We start from the raw sequence: 25,935 nt of genomic DNA on the forward strand, positions 1-25,935 counted from the left end.
TGACAGGTGCCCAGTGTTAGCAGATTATCTTGCAGTCCGGGGGGAGGTGTCTGAGAGTGTCACTCTGAGTATAAATGTAGAGGTTCTGATTTACTGTGCACTTTGCTTTACCTGTGTTTACTACCAGTTTATAATTGTAAAAATGATACACTATTTCTGTCCCCCTTAAAGAGGAGAATATCACAAATCTTTAACTTTTTTTTTTTTTTTTTTTTAGAGGATGAAGATGATGAAGAGATGGTGGAACCAAAAGCACAGGATGACTTGGAGACAGAAAATCAAGACCAGAAGCAGGAAGTGAAAGAAGGTACTTAAAAAATGAAAAGGATTTTGTTACAACTTTGAAGGACCAAATCCTGCAAGTAGTTATTCTCATAGGTAGTTTCCATTATTGAGAACATGGCAAAATTGAAACAGTTGCCAGTTTTAATGATTCAAAATCATATGAGTGGCATACAAGCAGAAAATTGTATCCCAGCTACCCAGCTGGTAGGTCTGAGAAGCTTGAGAAAGGCACAAGACTTTGGCTGTTTAAAAGAAGGTACATGTCCTTATAATTTGGGAACAATGTAGAGATTCTTGGATTCCAGGACTGGTGCTTACTTGTCCTCTGGCTCAAATAGCCTGCTTACGTGATTTAAAATGTGAATGCCAGGCATTCCAGCAGCTCCATAAAGTTGGTTGGTCTTAAAAGGTACTTAGAGCCCATAATTGTCTGCCTGCATGAGAGTGGCAGACTTAAACCTAGAGGTGGTCAAGAATCTTCCAGCAAAAAACCATTTCACTGGAAAATGTTGACTTTCAAAATAAAAACTTTTTGTGGAAGCTGCTCCAAGGGAACTTAAGGTCAAAACTGAAGCCAGGCAGGTCCATCCCTTCTGTCCATTCCTCTGGACTGAGACACTCTCCAGGGTTACCAGAGACAAAAATTCAGGTTACTCCTTCTTTCTGGTGCAGACAAGAGACACTTGCCCAAGTTGTGCATGTCAGCACTGGACACACTAGATATGTTAGGTGTCACACGTTTGCTTCTCTTGGACCTGTTCTAGCCTTTGTAGTTGAAAGAGATACATGAAATTTGGTCTTCCTCATCTGGGAATTTACTAGAGTATTAGCTATTCTGGTGTGTCACTTGGAGTGATCAGTGCTCACCCCCATGTGGAGTGTGGGGAAAAGAGCTGAAATATCAGCAGCTCCAGTATGAGAGGAAACAAGTTTCTTCTCCAGCATTTCTTAGCTCTGTATTGCCAGGACTGTTCACAACACTGTTTACCCTCTTGAAAGGTAACTGACTTCCTCAGGTAAGGCCTAAGTCACTATCAGGATGATTCTGTGACCTTGGCTTTGTTTTTCACAAGGTAATGTCACTAGGGGAAAAGTATGGACTTGCTTTACAGAAAAGCCTCTGAATTCATTAACTATGAATGCAGCAGTGGATGCTCCTTTCTCATCCAGGGGACCCTGGCATGATTTACATCAGTGTCCAAAATACCTGAGCCTGTTGTATAGTGCCTACATTTGCTATCCTCACACACTGAAGTGAATTGCAATACCAACAATGCTGTTTTGATTATAAAATGATCTTTCTTCCCTCTCAAGAGCACCATAGAAACCACCCATGCCATAAATCCTGCAGTGTCCATTGCTCATTAGGTCCTTGTAGAAACACAAAGCAGGGAACTCATTCCTCCCACTCCTCATCCTTCTGCTTCTCCCATGGTCCCCAGCCACCTCTGCCATGGGTGGAGGGGAGCACTGGGAGCAGCAGTGGCAGCAGGAACAGGAGTGACAAAGGAGTCTGCAAAGGCAGAACTGAAAACATGAGCAAGAAACATGGCAACATAGAAAAACTTTTTCCTAAAAATTGTTCTTCCTCCAAAACTGTAGGGTGAACTTGCATACGGGCTAACACTGGACCTAACACAGTATCTCTTTTACTAATGACAACAGGAAGCCATAAAAACTGCTGTCACTGCACTTACATACTGTCCTGAGTTGCTGCATGTCCCTCTGCTATTCAGCTTAAGGTGATCCCACCCTTATTTATTTCCACGTAAAAGTAACCTGGAGCACAAACTACTGCATGAGGAGAAAAAAAAAAAAAACCCTAAATACATTCCTGAACTGATTTATTTCACTTTTCTGTGGGCTTTCAAGTTAGCCTTTTACGTACTTTGCTGACCAAGCGCCACCACCAAAATCTTTTCTTTGTTGTGTGTTAGTCTCGGAGCAGTGCTCCCCTTCTTGCCTCGCAGTCCCCTCAGAGACAGTAGATCAACCGGGCTGGTTTAGCAGAGTCTCAGACACACAAACTGCAGGCTGTAAAAGCAAGGCACAGCTTGTTTTAGCAGAACCGGCTTTGTGAGGTGCTAACACTTGACTGGGTTCAAGAAAGAAGAACATACTCTCATTGCCTGATAGAAAGTGAACTTGACCTGCAGTACATGTTGTGACGGATAAAATAGTGTGTGCTGATGACTGGCATTAAATGCTGTGAATCAAATGAAGCAGTCATCCCCAAAATGACAGGGAACCCAGTCCCATTTTTTAGCATTTGGTGTCATTCTCTCCCCGTTGGCTTTAGCGCTTTTCGCCAACAAAATTCTGTTTTCCTCTCTGTTGTAATCACCCTTCTCATGTTCTGAGCAACATTCAGTGTTGGAAGCCATCATTTGTGTTTCATGGAAGTGATTAAAACCATGTTACAAGTCAAACAGGAGTTTAGAAGAACATTTCCTGTCGGTGCTGCACTCTGTGTGCCTACTCAGAATTAATAGCTTTTCTGCAAATTAGCACATAATGGGTTAAAAGCATGTTTATGTTGGCATTAATTACTCTGGCTTCTCTTTCTCTGCAAGGCAAGACAATATTTTGCAAACTTTTTAAAGAATCTCTAATAGATATTATAGTGGCGCCATTCACACTGCTATATAGTAGTTAAGGCTGTGTCAGCACTTCCATTATGAATCCTGTTTTTCAGGGATTTATAACCCAGCCGTAAAAATTTGCTCTGGGCTGAAATTTGGTTTCAGCTCAGGGAGCACATTTTTTTAACAGATTAAAAAAAATCAGCATGGCCTTTTTTGAGTTACAGGAGTGTAAGAAAAAAAGCCATTGGAGAGAAAGGCAGACAATTTTTTTCATGAATATAACTCAAAAATAGGTCCGGATGAAAAATAAAGCTAAGATCCAGTCTTTTCGGTCTCCCTCTCCCCAAGCCAACAGGACAGGAGTGCTCTATTTTTATAACTTTTTTTTAAGAGGAAATGTGATTTTTTTATTCTGTGTGGTTTATAGGTAGCCCGATTTAATTTTACAGACATTTATTGCATGCTTAATTTCCTCATCTTCCCCCTGCACACCCCAGAGTTGATCTGTGGGGTTTGGTGGGGTTATTCAGCAGTCATGGTTGTTAGCAGGGTCTGACCCTAGTTCTGGACCTGTCTCAGCATCACCGTAAGGCACACAATGCACCTGCAATAGGACAGCCTGCCTGGCACAACGCCTTGAGGCACTTCAGTGCCATGGAGGTGCTAAGGGCAGAGAAGGCTTGAGCCCCCCCTAAGTGTTTCTAGGGTGGGAGATAAGACCTGGCTTATTGACCATTCGAAGAATATGAAGCTTTGGGAGCCCCCTGTATTTCTTCCACAGAGCTGCCTGTTGTCACACTTGTCTCAGGTGTCCCTGCCATCCTTGGAAGAGCCAGGTGGGGGATACCTATTGGTGAACTGGACAGGGCTCTGCCTATTCCCAGCCTCTCCTGACCGCATAAACAAGAGACTGGTCCCAGACTGTGGCATCCAGTGGGTTGGGGCTTTCCACCACCAGGGAGCTCTGGAGCTCCACCCAAGGCACCTCTTTGTGTCAGTGGAAACCACATGAACAGCGGGATGAGCTGGGTCTTGAAAGTGGGCCTCCACCTGCATTTATCTGCAGCCATGGATATATCCACCAAAACTTGCTTGAAAGGCTGTGATGAGGGAGGCAGGGATGTGCAGCTTCAGAGTATGCTGTGTCCCCCTCTTGGCCTGGCCCTGTGCGCGGGGCTGGGGTGACGGTTCAGCTCTCACCAGCTCAGGCATCAGTATCGGAGAAGCAGGGCAAGTTTGCCAGCTTTGCCCTTGTGATCTCTGAGGTTCGTAACAACCTGTAAGGCAACAGTTTCACTGCTGCTGACAACACAGCTAGCTCAGGTGTGCTGGCCCATCCTGATAGCCAGGCTAAGGTGTGCTGAAGGATGCTGCTCCGCACAGCACCTGGAGAAGCACGGTCAATGGGAACAGCCCTGCCTGGCTTCAAATTTAAGGCTCTGGACTCTGCTACTCCAGAACCAAAAAAATCCCTAAATGTACCTTAAAATCTCCCTTTCTATGTCCAGCAATTATGCCATGCAGGGGCTTGCATTTTAAACTCACAACCAAGATATGACATATATCAAACCATGGTATGGCACATATAAACCAGGATGCAGCATATATCAAGCCTGATGTGAAAGTGAGAAGAAGCAAAAAAGAGGATAGCAAGCTACAGGCAGACAAAAGCTAAAAGCTGCCCAGAACAGCTCCTCACCTTGCCGTTCTCACGCTGTACTTCTCTACCATCCTTGGCCATCAACACATCTACAGTTTACATGGGTTTAAATGCATGCTGAAAGAAATAATACAGCTCTTAAAAGGCTTTTACTAATCTCCTTCTGTCTCTCGTTATATCTCTGGGCTCTTAACAAGGCTGCTTCCTGCTTTACTGTTTTTATTAGTTCACCCTTTCTTTCATTCACCTACTCTTTCTATTCTTTTTTTTTGGTTTTTTGCCTTTAATGGACTTCATTTTTTTTTGTCAAGTTTTTACAATTGCTTTTTTTCCAGGAGAATATTTTTTATATTCTATTATACTTATTTAAATGATGGTCTTTTGGGGGGGTGGGGGTGGGTTTAAATAACTTTTTGGATCCCTTGAGAGAAGACTTGAATCCTAGTATTTAAATATTTGTGAATTTGATGCTGCACTGTTATCAGAGTTATTTATATTTACTACAAACCTGTTTCTGCCAGATAAGAACAAGTCTGCAGCATTTTTTATCTTAGTTCCTAAAGATCCAAGGAAATGTTTTCATAACAAATTTTGTATTCTGTTTTGTCCAAGGAAATTTGTGGACAAAAGACCTGATGTGAAATATGGTATTTCTGAGGGTCATGTTAAATCACATGTGAAATTAAAAAATGCTCTTATTTTTCAGAAACAAGTGTTGAATAAATCTGTTGGTTTCATGTCACATTCAATTTTTGTTACATATTCTAGACCTTTTTGTTCATGCGCAAGTGTACAGTGTCTTTCATTACAGATATACCTTGCAATTTTCTTCCCCTGCGGTGTCCTCCGTGCATATATAACTGCACAGTGTTTTAATTTTAAATGTAAATTCCATTTTATTGTGTACAGTATTATACAGTAGCGTGAGTACAGGGCTTCTTTGATACATGCTGTTGGCACTATAACCCCAGAGCCACCTGGACAGGGTGCTGCTTATGGATATGCAATTCCACCAATGTTTCAGTGAGTCGGTGGATAGATGGGATGTCCAGTGGACCTGTTAGCCAGAACTTGGTGGCTGCACCGTGGGTGAGCTGAGGGGCCACGGATGGGTTCAGCTCCTCTGGGCAGAAGCGGATCACAAGCACAACAGTTCATTACGAAGCTACCGAGTAGGAACAAGAGCAAAGGATGGCTCTTCCTTTGCAGGAGCTTTCATTGCACTCCAGGCAATAAGCACGTAACTTTTAGCACTGCTAAGCTAAGCATCTCACTAGGCTTTGTTAGACATGGAAGTTTAGATGTGGTTTGTTTGTTTTTTATGCCAGGGAGAGCAGATACTTGAAGACAAATGCTGTGTTCTTACAGGGAATTTCTGAAGATATTGTCACATCACATAGGTCTCTGTGACAAAACAAAACAAAAAATACTTTGATCAGTTACTTATGTTTCTGAGAGTTTTCCTTGAAGAGAACCTGTGTCTCTTGAAAGCTCAGATCAAAGTAACTGTAAGCTCCCAGATAGGAAGAAAAATTGCAGAAAATTACATGGATTCTTTTTATTTTATTCAAGGTAATGGACAGACAGGGAGAAGGAGCAAAGGGAAAATGGAAGTGGCTCTGAAAGATAAATGGTTAGAAAACCTTTGTATGTGAAAGAATAAGCCTATGTGTTTTGGGGTTTTTTGCCTATGCTTCATGTATTTGCAGTAGTTACAGCAATGTTTTACACTGGGAAAAGTAATGATGTTAACATTCTTCTAAGAAGAGATTGCCTCAAATAAAACATCAGAGGCAGCCGAATGAAAGAAGAAAATAAGGTTAAAATATGAAGCTTAATATCGCCAGGGGGCATCTGGTGTGTCAGTCAGATGAATGAGGTAAGCTGATTTATGCCCTACAAACTTTAGCCAAGGTGTTTCTGATGCCGAAGAGGGTTTAATAGACTGCTGGCCTCCCACAGATCATTGCTAACTGCAAGGGAGATTTTGCTGAGGTAGAACTGCAATCATGTGTGTCTCCATTGCTTGTGAACACTCTGTAGCTCCCAACCTGTTTACTTTTGCCTTTTCCCTTTCTATTGATTTTTGGTTGTATTTTCTTTGCCAGTTATACTTGGCAAATGGCCGAGTAATAATTTAAATTTCCAAGCTGTAGAGAGGATTTGATTTAGCAAATAATTTTTACCATTTGGAGCAGTTTAAAATGAGTTTTCCAGTTGCCTTTGCAGTTATTTTCTCCCCTTTTATGCCATTTTGCTGCACTGTCATGCTTCTTGTCTCTGATTCTCGGAAAGTGATGCTTTAGTGATGACAGTGGGATATTGCCTCATTACAGGCCTCCTTGCCAGACAAGTTCCCTTAATGCCAATTACTATTCAGTAGTGGATGCTGCAATAGGTCAACCTGTACCTCTTGCTAGTCATTCTTTTTTTTCACATGCATTTCTTCTGTCTAAAGCACTTAGAGGCAAATTGTGCTCCTGCCTTGGTAATTGTTGCTCTGCTACTCAGGGGGAATGTGCAGGGGGACGTAGATATTCTCTGGATGTGTGGAGCTCCACAGGGACCACTAACCTGGTGGTAAGAGGCATAGGGCCAAGGCCATAGGAGATCATCAAAGGCTAAAGTTTCTAACTTCTTAGCCGCTTTGTCTCCTGAGGACCAAATTGCCTCTTCACTTTTTGCATTTTTCTTACCCTCTATGTTTAGCCCAGGCGTAATGCAGAGATTTTGTGTTTCAGAGCTAACGCTTTGACCAGTTGAGGCAAACCTAAATGTGGCAATAACAGCCTCTCCCAACCACAGGGACTACTCCGAAAGCAAGCACATGGAAAACTGGGGGAGTGGGGTACTGCATTAATGCTGACCGTGTCGCTACTCCTGCCTGCTGTTTCACCTTTCAATCCATCCTTGCCCCTGGGGCTGGTGTTGGTATCATACTTGGGCACTGCAGCTCATGATTCTAGTGTGAACCATGGGAAAATCAGACGACAAGCAAGGGCTACATCTCCCTCATAGCTGAAAGTAGTTGTGTGGCATGGCACAGCAACTGGAAAATACTTTCAAACTGCAACCTTAAAATGTGTCACTCATTGTTTAATTAAACATTAAGATATGTATGACAGAGCTGGGAGTTAAACTTTGATGTGTACTGGGTGTTTTCTGAGGCACTGTGCTGAATTACCTTTTTTGGCTGCTGGTGTTTTAACCCAGTATGGCCTAGGTAGACTGCAAGTGTTTTCACAAGTAAACATCTCTCTCAAATCTGTAGTGTGAAGCCATTGCAGGAGACCTTGGATCAACAGTTAAGCTCTGAGTCTTTGTAATTTTGCAATAAATCTGTTTAAGATATGTTGTTTGTGTATCTAGTTCTAAAATTGGAACAGAATTCTGTTAGCACAATTCCTGTGATGTCAACAGAGCTTTACATGCTGGCAATTTAAGCTAGCTGCAAGGTTAGTTTGGTGTAACTGTGAAGATACTAACGGCATTTTTTGAAATACAAGTAATTGATATACATATATAATTAATATACAGCATTGCTACAGTATCAATATAACCGTGCTAGGGTAACTGACAACAGAACTTTGCACCGTAGCAATAGCAGCATCCCAATTGCCTTTCCCTCTGATGCTCACATTTGGGTTGGAATTTACCAACAGCTCATTCAGCTGATGGAGACATAGGTGCATCCTGCAGAGAGAGTATTTTTCAAATTAAGGGCCATACTGGAAATACTGGTTTGGAAGTAAAGATTTAGCATCTCTGTGTACATGTAAAAAGCAACTTCATCTCATGGGGGCCAGGCTATCCTGACCAGTGCCTGAGACATCTCCTACTCCCTCCCAGGGCAGTTTTGGCCATGGCTCAGTGGCATTTGTTGCTCTGGCTCTAAGGATTAAAAGAATTAAAGGAATAAAACTGCTTTAAAGAAACTGGTGCTTGGTTGGTTGCTTTTGATTTTGCTGCCTCAGAGAGTGTCTTTGGTTATTTACTTCATTGCTTCACAAAAGCTCTAAGGCAAAGGCAGAATTTATCAGTGACGCCAAGGAGAAATGGGAAGAAGTAAAGTGAGAGATTAGGTGAGCACTTTTAACACAAAGAGCTGTAGTATGAGGTAAGGAGATTATTTTATCTTTGGCTCCTCTGACAGGTCCCCTGTTACATAAGTGTTCTGCTTTTTCAAGTTAGGTGTTGCCTAAACGTCAGTCACAGCCATTTCCTGAAATAGGAACACTGAGTTTATTTAATTTGGGGATTTTAAGTATTTTCCATTTCAGAATAATAAATATGTAAGATATACGATCTCCTCTATGTAAATGCTACATTCTGGGAATATACAGGAGTATGTTTAGATATACAAAAAAATTCTTAGTCATGATTTTAAGAGTAGAGCTTTGATTTTTGTTCTGACATTGCTACGGTAAGCTTTTATGTCAAAGGAAACCCACTGAAGATGTTGATTCATTGGTAAAGGGGTGAAATGTCATACTCTTAACTGCATCTTTTCATTTTCCAAGCTCCTCCTAGAGAACTGACAGAAGAAGAAAAACAGCAAGTTCTCCATTCAGAAGAATTCCTGATATTTTTTGACCGGACAATACGTGTAATTGAGCGAGCTTTGGCTGAAGATTCAGACATCTTCTTCGACTACAGTGGCAGAGATGTCGAGGAGAAAGATGGGTCAGTTTGGGGTTTGTTTGCTTTTGTAAAATAACCTTTATAAAAAGAATTTGGATGCCATGAAACGTTAATTTTAAAACTAAACAAATGTTTTTATAGTTAAAAAAAGATTAAAACCTCTCTGTGAAGGCCTGGGTCACTTTGTTAGCCTAAATTACTTTGTAAAATAGTTTCTTGCTTTATGGCTTTGGGTTTTTTTCTTTGATGTGTTATGCAGGAGGTTTCATTTTTTGTTTCATTTTTGTGGGATGAAATTTTGAATTCTGAAGAAAAAACTTTAATAATTGAAATAGGTAAATGTGTGTGTACACATGTAGGTGTAGATGTACATGTGTATGCTCCAGTGTGCTTGGATGATGATATTTTTTACAAGTTCAAATCGCTGTTGTTTATGTTCTACCACTTCTTTGGTTCAGTAATGGATCCCACTGTGCAATGCATTGTGTGGATGAAAATGATCATCTCCCAAAGTGTTTGCAGTCTAAACGCCTAAGACAAGAGGTGACAGGTTGTGCATTCAGCAATTGATAGGGAAGTCAAAGAAGCAGAACTTGTTAGCACAAGAGGAAGTATTTAGATTTCAGCAGCTGCGTATCCATTGAAGCCTCATGGCAAACCAGTAGCCGTGTTGCACTGAAGGTACTTACTGGAGGCTACTCTAGAGCATCGCCCCCGTAACTGGCTAAATACATCAGTGTGGCAGCGTTGGATTAGCACTGAGCTTCAGCTCATCCTAGTGATCCCAGAAGGCATCTGCCATCTCTGTCGCCGGGAGGAGGTTCTGTAACTTTAGGATTTCAGGAATCAAAAATAACAGAGATTTGGTTATATCTTGGAGGTGAAGATTCAGAAAAGGGGGAGCTGAATGCCTAGGCCAGGTTTGGTCCTGGGAGACTGAGGTGGCAGAGGTGACCCAGGGTGAGCCAGAAGAGTCAGGAAGGCAGTGAGAAATTAAGAAATGCGGTTTTGTTAAACAGATGTAAAATTTCTTCCTTGGTGTGGATTTGTTATCAGCAAGACAGTCAGTGAGAGCAAGTAAATCAAGGTGGCAGACTTCCCCAGGCTAGGCAGAGATTTGAGAAGTAGTAGTCAGAAACTTTTGCATTGCTTTTCACAGCATCTGAATGCTGGCACTTCAAAAAGTGTCACTTTCTTTGAATTCACACAGAGATGTTCAAGCAGGAGCCAACCTTTCCTTTAACCGTCAGTTTTATGATGAGCACTGGTCAAAGCATCGTGTCGTCACCTGTATGGATTGGTCTCTTCAGGTAAGATGTGAAGCTGGGAGATTCCATATCCCTTCCAACTTCTCCCTGAAAAACTATGGCCAGCCTCAGCTTGCCCTTTGTTCTGCAGACTGTGATGTTATGTTTTTAGCTAACAGCAGGGCACTGAATGACCAAATGCATGTTTCTCTGTAGGGAGGAGTAGTGGGCAGTAATGCATCTGCCATATATTTGTATATGTTACTTCAAAACCAGCATGTTGTATTAAACCTATGGGTTAACAAACCTACTAAGGTCTTTACTATTCCTTCCCCTTCCACTCCTTCAGCGCATGGAAATTTTATGAAAAAAAGTTTAAAATTAAACCAATTAAAAATGATTTACTAAATATGTAGCAATTGATTTAATAAATAGTTATACATAATAATATAAAAAAATAAGAATAGCGAGGAATAAAATTTATTTTTCTAATATACTAAAACTCAAAATGTGAGAGTATCTGAACAACTTGAAAAGATAAAAGAGGCCTTTCAAAAGATGCTGTGCCCTCTCTTCAGGCGATGGAAGAGGAGGCTGCAGCTGGCCAGGGGGCATGCTAAAGCAGTGTGCCTGGAACGTATCCAGTTTCTGTGCACCACAAAGCATTGCCATATTGCAAAATAAAACCGACGATAGAGCTGCTTAAGCTTCCCAAAACCAATACAGCCACATCAGCAAAGCACAGAAACCAGGTTAATTAGTTGGAGAGCTGGAATTAGCACACATACACATCACCACAGGTCCTGTCAAATTCATTAGGTCCCAGTTTTGCTGCAGCCACCCTTGTCCTCTCTGCTTTGTGCCTGTTAGCCTTTTCCTAGGTTCCATCCTGGAGAAAAGCAGCTGGTTTCCCTGGGGAGGAAACCATGGAGATTCTGCTCCAGCGACCACAACACAGATATAACGAAACATCTCCAGGAGGACATAGGTTTGCAAGCCAGACTGCCTCATTGGTCCCAACCCAGCCTCAGGCATGCCCTGGTGTGTCTGAGCCCTGATGCAGCCTGGTGTGGGTAGCAAAGCTGCTATAGATGTATCTCAGCCCAGTGCTAAGGACAAGCTTTGCGTAGCCTAATCTTAGAAATAGCTGCTCTTTCTGCACCGTGTTAAGTGGTGTGTGTGGAGACGGCACACGTTTAAGGCCAAGTACATAAATGGTGGTTGAAGACTTGGGAAAGAGGCAGTGGATAAGTAGCACAGCAACTCTGGCATCCATCCTTCTCTCCTTCCCTTTGAAACCAGCAGGGCTGCTTCCATCCCTTCAGGTACTTCCTTAGGTTAGGTGGCAGCTGACTGCCTGGAATACGTGTCAGGCAGCAGGGAGGAGAGTAGCTGGGGGGTCTCACAGAGCATCACTGGTAATCTGTGCAGGTCCGGCTGTCCATCCAGGTGTGATGAACAACAGCCAGCTGCAGAGAGGCTTCTTGCAGTATGCAGCTTACACCCTGCATGTGAAATGAAGGATTTATGCCTTTGCTTTCATACAAAATACCAGTTTAACAACAGGTATGCACTGGTGTGATGTGGGTGGCCCTTAAGCACATATGGATTTCCACAGAAATCAAATATAAGCCTGAGGAAACACTTATCTTAGGTTGTTCACTTGTTCAGGGGCTGGAAATTACATGGAATTCTTATCTGATATTTTCCTAACAGGCAGCTCTTACTGTATTCCCAGGGCAGCAAGAAAAAAAGCCGCCTCAGAAGAGCACTGCCAAATGTAATTGCTCAGCCCCTGGGGCTCACAGGCATGTTCTGCTTCCCACCTCTTTGTTCCAGGGTGGCCCCTCCTGCCTTCCCCTCCGTTAACTCTTCACGCTCATCTCCATGGCACCTCAGCAGGGGCTTCTCCGCTGCAGCGGTTTCTCCATGTTGGGGGCAGTGTGGGAGGGGGGGAAACCTCTGTGCACCGTCCCAGGCTAGCTTGGGCGGGGGGACTTACCTCCTGTCTTGCCTGCTTTGAGGTGTATCGTGTCAGGAGCTGGAGCTGGATGGAGATATTTCACCTAACCACTAGCTCTGCTTCTCACTCACACTCCAAGACATGGCAGTGTCCAGTACGCTAAAGGATAACTTGAATAGTCATGGGAACTGCAGAACACATTGCTCAATTTTCTGTGATAAAACTGTTGCTGCAAAACAGCCTGGAGGCAAATAGGAGCTTAATCAAACAAAGGACCTTGATGTATTGATTAAACAAGTTATTCTGTTCCCAGTCACATGTAAAATACAGTCCCAGACATGTGGGAACATTCATACCATTAAAGCTAAGCCACTAGCCCATGATTCTTTTGCAGAGCAAAGGGAAAACAGCTTAGATGCTTCATCCAGTATCTAAGGGAAAGGCCCAACAGACAGAAGTGTAAACACAGAGTGGGATCACCTTGCTCTGTCCATGAGGAGGAAACTTAGCTTACCTAAAGCCAAGAAAACCACAGTCTCAGGGATAGTGCTGCGCCTCTCTTGACTCTCAGGCAGCAGCCTTGAATGCTGTTTCCCACAGTACCGTTTCCACGTTTTTTTCAGTTGCAGTCTCAGGAGAGCTGGGCACCTGGGGAGGACCGAAATTCTGTCAATGGAGGTAGATTGAATGAAGCGGCGAGTATGCAAGGCCAGCGTGGATTTAGGGTGCTACACTTCGCTCTGTTTTTCTAAGAGTCAGAAAGCCTCATAATGATGTTGTCCAGTTAGGTATGGCCCCAGCGTATGTGTCAACTTGAAACTCTATTTCCAGTCAGATTCATAAACTGTGATTGCAAAACCTACGCATAGACCAGCAAGATTTGAGTCAGTGTTTATTTATGGACAGACGTGCTGCCAACCAGAACATGCTCGCTAAACTTTCCAGGAGCATGAACCAGCTCCAAAGTGCATCTTAACTCGTGCTTCAGACCTGGTCACACACCCTAGCTAGCTGCAGTCATGCCAGTGGAAGGGCTTGTTGCTTCTTCCAGCCCAGGTACTTGCCCCTTCACGACTGCAGGCTCAGCTGCTCGTGTGAATGGTACCTAACCTGGTCAGCCAAAATGAGATGCCCTGGCAAGAGCCTCCTGTGCATGCTGTTTACTTGGACTTTGGCCAGCGTGGGATGAAGAGGTTCAAAAGAGAAGCTGAGCTCGCTGTTCAGAAGTGGTTGTAATCTCTGTCACAGGAGAGAGTAGGATGAGAGCAGTGGGAGGGCAGGCTAGCACAACTGTGTCCGGAGAGGCGGTTTCTCAGGTGTGGGATCAAGCCACTCTCAGGTCTTCCTCAGTTCTTCCGCGGGGAGAAGAGGTGGTCAGTCTACTGCATGCTCTAAATCCCATGCGTGTGATTTGGGTGCTAAACTGCCCTTAAAATCCAGGGTCTGCTGAGATGTAGGTACAACCAAGTCAGAGCTGCTCCAAAATGGGAAAGAGGCAGCTGTGGTGGCCATATGTCATTACTGGTTCTCCCACACGTGGATCCAGGCTCATTTAGAACGATGAGCTTGAATAGAACAATCATCAGCTCCATGATGTATTATCCATGGAAGCGTACACAAAGTGAGAAAGAACAGCCGCTGATGGCAAAAGTTATAGCTGTGCACATTATTTCTTCCAAAATGATTTTGAGAGCAGAGAGGTTCAAACCCCAATAGTAATGATATAAAGGGTGGTGATTTGGTTTTTTTTAATTTTTAAAATGCTTGGTGTGGACCAAATTTGCAGCTCCCAATAGTACTATCGGCAGTTTCTTTGTCCCACTTCCTTTACATCTACCAGCTGCACTGTTCCCCTATAAACTGGTGAATGGTTTGGCAGGAAATTTACCTGGGAAAGACAAGAAGTGACTGATTTATGGAGATCATTGAGAAATTTTGAGGGAAAGCATTCCTAGTTTACAAGAGGGGGGTGTGGGTCTTGTGGAGCTTGGGCTGCTGGCTCGCTGGTCTGCGGAAGCCATGTGCTTTTCTCTGGACATGACATAAGGTCCACTGTACTAGTTTGGCTATTAAGAGGGAAAGACAGAGGCTACCAGAGATGCCTTGTGTCAAACGTGAGAGTGGTAAACTGGGTGTTATTGTATAGGCAGAGAATAATTGATGTTTTGTGGTCAAATTGTTACTTTTTATGGTGTTTTAAAATTTTGCAAGGTCATTAACAATGTAAAAATCTGACTTTTCATATATGATATTATGTGTGTATGTGTATATATATAAACAGAGCAAATACATATGTGTGTGTTGCATATCTACTTCTACACATCACCAAATAATGGGTGTACAAGCAAATATGGATCTGATTTTAGAGTCCTCATTGCAACAATCTTACTGAGTCAGTGGAATTCAAAGTCACTCTGTGCTTTACAAGATGACCTCAGCATCTTGCAAAATTGAGCTTCTGCAAAAGAAAATGTTTTGTTTGCTATTTGAATCATCAGGAAGAGCTTTTAAGTTGATGCTATGCATCAGTGAATAGGAACAGTGCATAATGAAAAAAGAAAGAACAGTTTTCAGGGATGCTGAAAAAACTGTGAATTTCAGAATAAAAACAAGTCAAGTGTTTTTATTATCAAAATCAATTAAGGCAAGGGTTTGTCCCTGAAGAAATGGTTAAGCAAATGGATTAGAATTACTCAAGCTTTCAGATTTTTCTCTTCTTCACTTTGCATTCCCTTTATGAATATCCTGCTAGTTTTCTTTTCTGAGAATTACCTGCAGAAAATAACATTGCCTTTGTGGTGTCTGAGAATAAATGATAGAGCGCAAGGAACAGGGGCTTTAAGGATGTCAGGGATGAGTAAAACATAAATCCAAATTGAAGCTGAATACTATGATTGGACTTGGCGTGTAATATAATTAAAACCAGATATCACACATTGTGTCGGATTATTTCTGTCCCATCTGATTTTGCATAGGTCCTTCATCATCCATTTTATTTCATTTGCTTTTTCGTTTTCTTTCTAGTATCCCGAGTTGATGGTTGCATCTTATAACAATAATGAAGATGCTCCACATGAACCTGATGGGGTAGCCTTGGTATGGAACATGAAGTTCAAGAAAACCACACCGGAATATGTTTTCCATTGTCAGGTAAGACCGAGGAAGCCATTAATTTCATGCTAGACAAAACAGAGTTTACTACAGGGTGCATCTGCCCACTGTTTATATGAAGAGGTTGAGGTTAAAAATAGGCATTTTTTGGAAAAAGTACAAGCAGCAGTCCAGTGTTTTTAGAAGGCAACCAGCCTTCTCAAACAATACTGAAAGCCTGTCAGGGCTGCGTGTCATTCTTTGTCTATTCAAAACAGTCCCTAGGAGATTTAGTTTATAAAGCCCCTGCACTTATGAAGTAACTGTGGTGTACCACTTCCTCATCCAGGCAGCAACATATGCTTTCCCACCCACATTTGCTTCCTCGCATCCTCTGCACTCCAAGCGGCCTACCCTTGCCTTGGTTCTGCTCAATATCATGTTTTGCCTTTAAAATTGGGAAGCATGCTTCGCGTTTCTGAGCATGCATCTTACTTACAGCTTGATAAGAACAGTCTCGATTACAGCGACTACTCCAATTCCTGTTTGACTGTCCTTTAGGTTAGCAAACCAGAGTTTCACTTCACTTAATGCTACTTTATGAATATACTATTTTAGAAGTTTATGGAAAATTTTAAAATAGCTGGGTGTTTTATTTCTATGGGTATGTTTACTTCTCTTTTGCTGCTGCTTTTGTGTGTAGTTTGGTACAGCCCCCATATTGACAGAAATGCTCTGCTCATCGGCTCTGTCTCCATCAAACTGTCCAAACTGTGGAACAGGGCTTAGGCCAGATTTCCAACCTCTTCATTAATATCCTTCCATGGTAATTAAATACAGGACAGTGGTATTCAAAAAGCCATATGGAAAAGTTTCAGCAAGTAAATCTTAACAATCAGAGATTAGTAAAATGCAGATTATTCTGTGGTAAAAATTGCTTCTCTTGGAAGGATATGTATTACCTGGCTAATTGTGTAAGCTAAGTGTCATTTTACATTCAAGGACCAAACATCTTTTTGAACTAAGTTTATGTTTGGACTTGGGTACATTATCAGATGTAACTTAGTGGGAGGGAGTTGCTGGAATTGAAGTTACTGCTTCAACCCGATTAAGTAACCTTTAATTCTGGGCATGTTTTTCTAATTTGCTATACTGAAAAACAACTTCACAAGCAGTCTAGGCCCACACAGCAAATATGCCATACAGATTTTTATATGTATGCATGTGTATGTGTGTGTGCGTATTACCTTTGAAATGAGAACTTGCATTTTTCTGGATATCATATTCGGCAAAGTGATGTGTTCTTTCAACCTGCTTAAGAACTTAGCTCAGATCCCATGTTCAAATTCTTATGGGATGTACATGCAGCTGAATGTTTTAAAGAAAATATTGAAGAGATTGTCCCTTGCATTTTCAGGAATAATAATCCTTAAACTAGACTGGTTTTGCAAAATAATAACCAGATTCAAGGTAGCCCTTCTGAGTGCATAAAGGGGAGGTTGACTACAGACATAACAATGTGCTCCATTAATTAAAAATTCTATCTAGTTATAAAAGTAGGTACACTGAAACAGAGGAGGTATGACTCACAAAATATAAAACACTGCAACAGGCTATACTCTCCATTAGAAAAACACACGTAGGACAAAGTGGTGGCCAGAGATTTGGCCTGGCTCAGCTTCTGTCTAATTCTCCCATTAAGTTGGTTGTCCCCCTTTTTAGAACTAGAATCTTAAAACTTGTAAATTGAGAGACACATCTGGCACTGTGTTTTCACATGCATCCTGGATTCGTTATCTTTCAGTTAAATGAAATCAGTTTATCTGTCCATGAAAAATACTTATTTTCTTGGTCAAACTGTGCACAGATAATTTACACTGTAAGTCCGTTACAAGTTGCAACCATGTCTGAACCACGATTATGGGGCTTGTGACATGTGGAGTATCTTCTGTATCTCAGATTGGATGGGAATACCCACATGAGCTTAAATGGGGAAGCAAAAAGCATGAGACTTTGTCTCTTGAACACAGGTTTTGCTCTAACTGACTCAGATGGAAAATAAGAAAAAAACCACCCTATCTTAGCTCAGAGTCTGGAATTCGGTTCTGTAGATCATCATGTTATTCTGTTAGTGGAAACCAACTATATTATTAGTCAGCCCCATATCATTTATATTACCCTTTTGCAAGAGAAACATTCCCTTATTCAGTCCTGATTCAGTCATTTCTCTAGGTCTTCTGTGAGACAAGCCCAATTTTTCTTCTGCAGAACATGACCTTGTACCAGTCTAGCCCAGCAGCTAGAGATAACCATGCACCATATCATTACAGCTAGGTTGCCCATGTAGGAAACACCCAGGACTTGGGGTGTATTTTCCTAATACAACTCTATTTTTGTTTCCAAAGACTTCCTATAAAAATGTGGTCTTAATAAATATGATATGGTGCTGACTAATGTACCTTTTGCCTTTTGATTTTTGAGCTCACAGAGTGAGATACAAGGAAGTAGAAATTAATTTCAGATGTCACTGTCGAGGAGCTCATGCAGGCCATTTCTGCGAAGCCAAGGCAATAAATTGGTTTATGAAGCCATTTCTGAGGAACTTCTAAGAAATTCCACCTCAGGAGTTCTGATACATCAATAGGAATAGATGTGTGGAACATCTCTGGACAGCTAAAGGGCTGGCTGAACTTCAGCAGGTAGAACTTTAGATACCTCTTGCGCACATCTGGTAAAATCTTGAAGCTAGGAACCATAATGTTTTTCTGTCTTTCCTAGTATATTGTACAGATTTAAGTAAGATGATTAACAAGGAATTTCTTGATTTTCTTTACCTCTTTCTATGACTTTTTGTAATTTTACATGGGATCATTGAAATTGTCATAACATCAGGACAACAGGCTTCGCCTGTTGTGTTTTTGGTGCTTGGCAGACATGCAGCCATGGCAGACAGTGATGCAAAAATCTACCAGCGATGATGTTTTTTCCTAACTCCAATCAGCAAAACGTTTGATATCAGTCCTCAAATGTGAGGGATGATATGTTCTGTCAATGTTTATCTTAGCTGTTGTCACTGTCTTGCCCAATTTAAAGTCATATTAGGTTGTTGGCTCATTAATACAATGTAGGTGGTAGTAAATTTCCTATCTCTACAGTATGTTGTGCTACAAATATCGGGTTCAATTTTAGTTAATATGCATTGAGAGAAAAATTACTATCAGCAAAGTGGACTTGTTTACCCATTAATTCATGTGAACTGCCAATTGATCTATCAGATCCTTTCTAAACAAAACAGTCTTACTGGCTTCTACTCTCTCCTCATGTGGAATATTTCTTTTCTTCTACTTCTTTTATTTTTGCCCTTCTTTTGGGTTTTTATATTTCTACTTTACCCAGTGATGTGCTGACAGTGTTTTTGTTGGGACTCCCACAGATTTTTTCCTCTATAACTCATCATTCATCTCTTTACCACAAGGTTAGAAATGGGAAAACAAGGAAGAGTGAGGGATCAGGCAATTTGTTCATTTGTTTTCCTGTGCAAGCAAAAAAATTTTCTCTCAGAAGCAAAATCAAAGTGGAAGGGTGATATCATTTGCCAAAGGAATGAACACTCAATGCTTTTCTTAGGTAGTGAGGAATAAATTGAGCATGTAGTTCATACTGCAGAGTGCAGATGGGGAATGTCCTTGTAGGGAAGAGTCAGGGATGTCCTCTTCCCCCACAGTAGAGCATCGCAATCTCTTGGTGTAATCCAGTGCATTCCAAAGGCAAAACCCAAGCCGTTCAGAAGTACTTTATGAGGCCCTGCAGATGAGTCATCCCTGGTTGGGTTGGTTTGGCAGTATCCAGAGAGGGAATGAATTCCAGCAAAGACATGGAAATCACATTGACTCTCCCTCATTTCAGTGGAAGAATTTTAAGTAGTGGTTCACACTGCTTCTCTCAGCTACTGTTGGACTGTGTTTAGATGGAGGTGACAAAAATGAAAATAGCATGGCACAGTTATTGATGATATGACTCAACATGAGCTCAATCCTATATTGATTTGTGCAATGCATGGAACTGGCCTTGTGTGTAAACATTCCACTACTACTGATTGACAGAGTAGCATCAACGATATTTCTCAGTCTTACTGTCTTAGAAAGTGCTTATATGTCTGTAATGTAGTTCTTTCACTGAACAAACAAATAAAAATCTACATTACCCATTGATTATGAGGATTATTTGTAATGCATTGCCCATAGTTTATGTACTACTGGTCATCTCTGCTCATGATGTTGTTTCTGTTTCCTGCTGGACTGATCTAAGCTTTCTAAGCCCAAGTGACCTGAGGAAGTACCTGAAACTTTGCACCAACATATCTGGTCCAGTGAGGCAAATGAGAACTCAGACTGTCTTTGCCCTAAAGTGGCTAGTTGAAGTCTGAGCTGTTATACCCTTCATTTCAGTAGGCCCTGCTAACATGGATACAACACTGCACTTATACCCGATATCATAACTTTTGGGTTAAAGCTGATCTACACAGATGGAAGATACAAAGGAAAGAAATAATCACTGGGTCTAGTTGACTTCAGGATATTGCAAACCATTTCCTTTCTTCTGAAACCAAACAGGGGTTATTAAAGTTGATTGAGGTATCTGGACTTCAGCTTAAAACATCCATCACTTCAAGAGAGGAGAGGAGGGGGGAAGACAGAGAAAGATTCAATGCAAATTAACCAGATTGAATATTGCTATCTGATTTGGAGGACACAGCATTGTGTTTGGAAAGTTTGATGAATTCTGCTTTCCTGCAACCAATCTAATGATAGCAGCAGCAACAACAACCAAAAATATAAGACTACAATGACTGCAATTTGATTTATTATAGATTATTTCCTGATCTGTTAATTTCCTCTTTCTCAGCTATGTCTTTCAAATGTCTCAAAAGGCCAGTGAGAAGTACAAATTTGACACTCAGACATAATTCCGTTCAGTGTATTTTTAAGGAAGGAAAGCACATGTGAAGTAGCTTTTATTTGAGGAAGCAGTAACCATTTAAGAGTTCTTTCAAGAAGTCAGATCGACTTTTAGCGTAATCACAAAAAGATTTCAGCAGTATATCACTTTTAATAGCTGCAGCTATTTCTGTCCTTTTCCTAAAATGCTATGCAGTCAGATTTACTTAGTTGGTTCCATCTCTTTACTAAACTGTCAGTTTCTTGTGGGATATAGGACTTGTGTTTTCTATTTTAATTTCAAGGAAAGCTGTCCATGCTTGGAAAATATTGGTGGATTGGGTACAGAAATCAGCCCCTCAGCTACACCACGAAATGTTTCATTCTCCCCTAGCTTTTTTGTAGTGGCTTCTATACACTATCATTAAGTTATGTGTTTGACCGCTTTTCATTGCTTATCCTGGTGTGGTCTTTCCCTTTTCAACTGAATGCATGGAGTCAGAAATGCGTATCTTAGAATTAGATGCACTGAGGTAAGTGAAGGGCTATATTTAGTGGCTGATATTGGCCAGAGTTGCCTTTTTTCCGCCTGATTTGGTTCCTCTGTTGTCTGCTCTTTCAAAATCAACATAAAATCCTTCAGATGTGCTTTTTGCTCCAGCAGCCTGCCTCCTAAAGGTACTGAGTGCCCAAATCCACGAGACTTATATGCAGAGCAGGCTGAGGTAACAGCATGAATGACTAATATCCTCCTTTTCCTCTTGTCCTTGAGATTCCTTTGCCATGGAAGCCAGACCAGGGCTCAGTCTCAGAACTTTAAAAGGAAACTACAAGTTCAACTGTCAGGAAAGTATGCTTGGAATACTTAAAAAAATAAAGAAAATTTTCTTTGATAATTATATTTATATTTTTCCACAAGGACTTCCTCACTTTGTTGCTGCTATCTAAGTTTCAAGTAAGGATTCAGCTCTTCAGAGCCACAAAAGAAATGACAGCCCCTAAACTCCCTCCAAGCTTCCCAGAATTTTCTAAGTAAAATCAATCCGAAGAACCAACAGCATATCCATCCCAGAGCTGACTTGTCTAGTTCTTCAGTTGGTCTAGTTCTCAGTTGACTGACCTATGGTCAGTCTCTAAAATGCTGCAAATCTCGGAAAGTCATGTGTCTCTGAGCTCACTGCAGATTTTCTTTAAAACCCCAGCTTTGCAAAAGGCTTTTTCATCAAAAAGTGTCCAGTTCAAATAGAACTGGTTGACAGAATATAAGTAGGTTCGATGGGTAACCACTGAAGCTTGGTGCACGGTGGGAGAATGTGAGGCAATGGGAGAAGCTCAGACTACATGGAAGAAGGCGGCTTTTCCCCATGCGGACAGCCAAGCATTGAAGCAGGTTGGCCAGACAGATTGCACAGCCTTCACCATTGTCTTTTCAAGACAGGCTGGATGAAGTCCCAAGCAACCATGTCTGATCTCACAGGTGGCCTTCTTTGAACAGAAGATTGGACTAGAAATCTCCTGAGGTCTTTTCCAACCTGAATTGTCCTGCAATCCTATGATCCTAGGCATGAATAAGATTCTGCCTGATTTTGTTGCAGTTCTATAGTAAGTGGATCTCTGTATGTCTGCCTTTGAAGGTGTTGGGGCAGCTCCCAAACTGGGAATGCTCCAGTACCCAGGGACCCAAACTTCATAGAATCATAGAATGGTTTGGGTTAAAAGATCATGTTTGGGTTAAAAATCATGTAGTTCCACCCCCCCCGCCATGGGCAGGGACACCCTCCACTAGACCAGGTTGCTCAAAGCTTCGTCCAGCCTGGCCTTGAACACTTCCAGGGATGGGGCATCCACAGCTTCTCTGGGCAACCTGTTCCAGTGCTTCACCACCCTCTCTATGAAGAACTTCTTCCTAATATCTCATAGAAATCTACCCTCTGTCATTTTAAACCCGTTACCCCTTGTCCTGTCACTACAGGCCCTTGTAAAAAGTGCCCACTCAGTTTTCTTGTAGTCTCTTCAGGTACTGGAAGGCTGCTGTAAGGTCTCCCCGGAGCCTTCTTGTTGCAGAATTTGTTTAACACATACTAAAATATTGTAAGATTAATCAGGTAGGACTTCTTAATAGATACAGAGGTTATTCCGTTTTCATTTCTGTTTGATTTCATGCTATGTATTATTGGGAGGATGAGCTTTGTGGAGCTGTGTAAAGCTCTTCTGTGCCTGTCCTTCAGGACACTTTGTTGCTACGTGGTCATTTGCACACTGCAATAATTCGTGCAGAGGTATAGGTGCACCATTTTGAATTAAAAATTGGGGGAATTTCCAACTGTGCTACTGGGGGAGGAGAACAGTTTCAGCTGTGGTTCATATTCATTTTGTTCTTATTTTCAAACTTTTTTCCTCTGTTCTGTTGTGTTTGTCCAGACTGGAACATAGAAACACACAACACAGTTTGTGCTGTGAGGATTTCAGTAAACAAGAGCCCATGTATTGTCTCTTAGGCTTTTGGTTTAGGTTCTTCCTCCTGTTCTCAGCTGATAACAGCTGTCTTTTTTTGCTCCTCTTACTGGCTCTTGTAACACTTCTGCCTTTGGTGATTAAAAATAACTATCATTTGGGTAATACTAGTGCTCCAAAACTTGTGGAGAGATTGTGTGAGTCAGTAGAAGTTACACTCCCACACATCCAAAGCCTGAATGTTGTAGATGGAAAATGGTTTTCGGTGTCTTAGGTGAGAGGAGAGAGCTGCCTGCAGAGAGGGGTAAAGAGGACTAAACATACAAGAGTCAGAGTCTCCTGTCTCTCAGACACTACTGAACTCAGAGGTGTTGGTGGGGGAGGACAGAAAAGTCACTGAAAATGTGGAAATGTATATTCTGTCTTGAGTGCTACAGTCTTACATAGTTCTGAAATCACCAGTATGACATGCTCAGGTGAGCCTCAAGTCCTGCTTTGTTGCTGAAATGCCACAGCTGTTAATGTGGCATCTGCTAGCATGTGCAACTCAAGAAAAAGTATGCCATGCTTTCCATATCACCTTTCAGTCCTAAAATCTCTTAAAAATTGCTTAATTTTTACACAAAATCAAACCATATTTTTCCTAACTGGAGTGTGAGAAGGAAACCTTCCAGGCAAGGTTGGAGAGAAACCAAGCATCATTATTTAGACTGAAGGGATGTCAGTTGGAGCCACAGAGTTGTATGCCTTCCCTTGGGCTTATCTGTATCTTTACCGACCCTCAGCAAAGCCACTTTTTCCATGATGACTCAGATCTGTTGCTCTCTTGTGCAGAACCCTGAAGAACAACACACTCATCAAAGCCAGTGTATACACTATAACAGCAAAATTTTATGCCATGTCCCATCAGTCTGTGAAATAACTGCTAATACAAAAGGTGGGTGCAGTTTCCCTGTTAGTAATTAACACTCTGAATTACTTGAGGACTGTGTTTATACATACAAAGTCTGCTAGCAACAGAATGGTCCTTTGCTTAGAGCAATGTTTAACATAGATCATCTTCCTCATTTGAAACTGAGATTTCAATTATGCATCAAAGAATTATGATGTGACAAATTTGCTTGTCTTGGATAGAAAATTTTAAGCGGTTCCTGCTTCTAAGCCTTTTTTGGAGGGGGTAGGTTATCATACATTTAAATGATATGCTGTCATTACTAGCAATAGCATTGTGCTTTTTTGTAGGTGTTAAAATAGTGATTTGTAATTAATCTATACTTAAAGATGCTGGTTTTCTTCTTAAAGTTCATGTATTCTTCATTTCAGACCAAATATAAAGAATATGTTGGCCACTTCACTGATATCTTGCATTGCACCTTTCTGAGTTACTGGCATGTAATATGCAATATGCAAATAATGCAATTTGGAGAAAACCTAACCTTTGAATTTGCCAGATTAGACGTGCAGTATTTTTAAACTTTAGCTACCTAAGGAGAAAAAAAAAAAAGATCTCAGTCAAAAACTATATTTCATGAGAGAAAATCATAGTGATATTGATGGGTTGCCAAAACCTCAAGCAGTGACAAAATCCACAGTGTCCTGAAAGAGATGCCTTTGCAAAACCATTCCTTTGCAGATGGCTTAGATTATTGATACTTATAAACACATGACATTACTCGTTCAACTCAGAATTTTGAAAAACTCTGTTGATAAAAAATGCAAATTTGTCACACTATCCCAAAATCACAGAAAAAAAAATTGCCAAATCCTACAGTTGTTCCTGAGGGTGTTTTATAGGTTACTAGTTGATTTGGTTACATTTCCACATGGTCTAGTGTAAAATATTTTAAGAAAAAGGGAGGAAGGAAGGGAAAACAGCATAACCTTCCTTTGTTGATGTGAACATTGCGTTTTCAAGTTTTTCTTGTACATCTGAAACTCCCAGTGCTAAAAGGGTTTTGGGTGAACAAGAAATGCGGGAGGGCATGTGAAATCAATAAGTCATTTGGATCCTCCCACAGAATTTTTTTCCATGAAGGGTATAAAATACCATGCAATTCCCTAGCTGCACTGCAAATTATGGATAAACAGCCATAGGCATGACTTCTCTGTTTGGGTTATGTAACTGTTCTCAGTGCGAGCTACTTGCAGTGGAGAGTACATTTGGTCCAGATTTGAGAAAATTATTTTCACCTCATGATTTTTGTCTCTGTGGGAGCCCTATGTGAGGAGTGAAGCCTCTTTCTGTGTTACCTGGCACAAAATATAAAACAGTTACTCTTCCAAAGTGCTGTAAAAGGCCCCAGAAACCAAGGAATCCATCATTACAGCCCGGGATAAAACTGTCCTCTGCCTTAGGTCTAAAATCAACAGTTTTTGGCCCTCTGCCCCCAAGGCTGGATGACTGACAAGTACTTCCCTGAAAAGAACTTTTGTATGCAGGCAACATTGATTTAATGGTGATTAACACTCCCTGCTTCCCACAAAGGGAAAGCAGAAGCACGTGCTCGCTGGCTGAGATACTGATATTATTCTTCGAAGATGTTTCCCTTGTGGGGCAGAGTCTTCTGGAAAGCAAGGAGGAGGGGAGTCTGTCAGCCCTCTCAGAGGCTGCTCAGTAATCCTTACTCTACGAGCACTACTCTGCATAGTGACATCATATTTGCTGTCACTATAATTCTGATTATAAAAAGTGAGCCTTTGTTAGCAATAAGTGCCCATATGAAGTCATTTGTAGTGTTTAGTGAAAATTTCATGATCTGTTATATAACCACAATAACAGAATATAAATGGAAAATACCATGGAGTTAACTTTCACAAAGCAGAACTTTCTTGTGAAATTTTATTAAAACAGGATTGTCTTTATCATGAAAAGTATCAGAGAAGAAAAGTTAAAGAACATTTATTTTAGTGTAAGATGACAAGCAAATGTCTTATGTGCAAGAAGCGATATGCTTTTAAAAACCTGTCATATTGGAGAAATCAGTGTGTTTTTATTATCTCTATAACAAAATGTGCGAAGGGTACATTAGGATCTATGATTAATTCAGTTTGATTGCTCTTATAGCAACGTTTA

At 41.2% G+C, this 25,935-nt stretch overlaps 1 protein-coding gene across 1 annotated transcript in view; it reads left to right on the top strand.

Moving 5' to 3' along the window:
- Positions 1-217: 217 nt before the first annotated feature.
- Positions 218-25,935, top strand: part of LOC104516029 (cytoplasmic dynein 1 intermediate chain 1) — a gene marked incomplete at both ends in the record, with an annotated part of 47,775 nt that continues 22,057 nt past the window's right edge. Inside the window, 4 exons of the mRNA XM_010160224.1 lie at positions 218-307; positions 9,051-9,213; positions 10,382-10,481; positions 15,406-15,531. Coding sequence (XP_010158526.1) covers positions 218-307; positions 9,051-9,213; positions 10,382-10,481; positions 15,406-15,531 — 479 coding nt within the window. The remainder of the gene's footprint in view (positions 308-9,050; positions 9,214-10,381; positions 10,482-15,405; positions 15,532-25,935) is intronic.

The sequence above is a fragment of the Eurypyga helias genome, unplaced genomic scaffold, assembly GCF_000690775.1.
Source record: "Eurypyga helias isolate BGI_N326 unplaced genomic scaffold, ASM69077v1 scaffold12791, whole genome shotgun sequence".
NCBI classification, from domain to species: Eukaryota; Metazoa; Chordata; class Aves; order Eurypygiformes; family Eurypygidae; genus Eurypyga; species Eurypyga helias.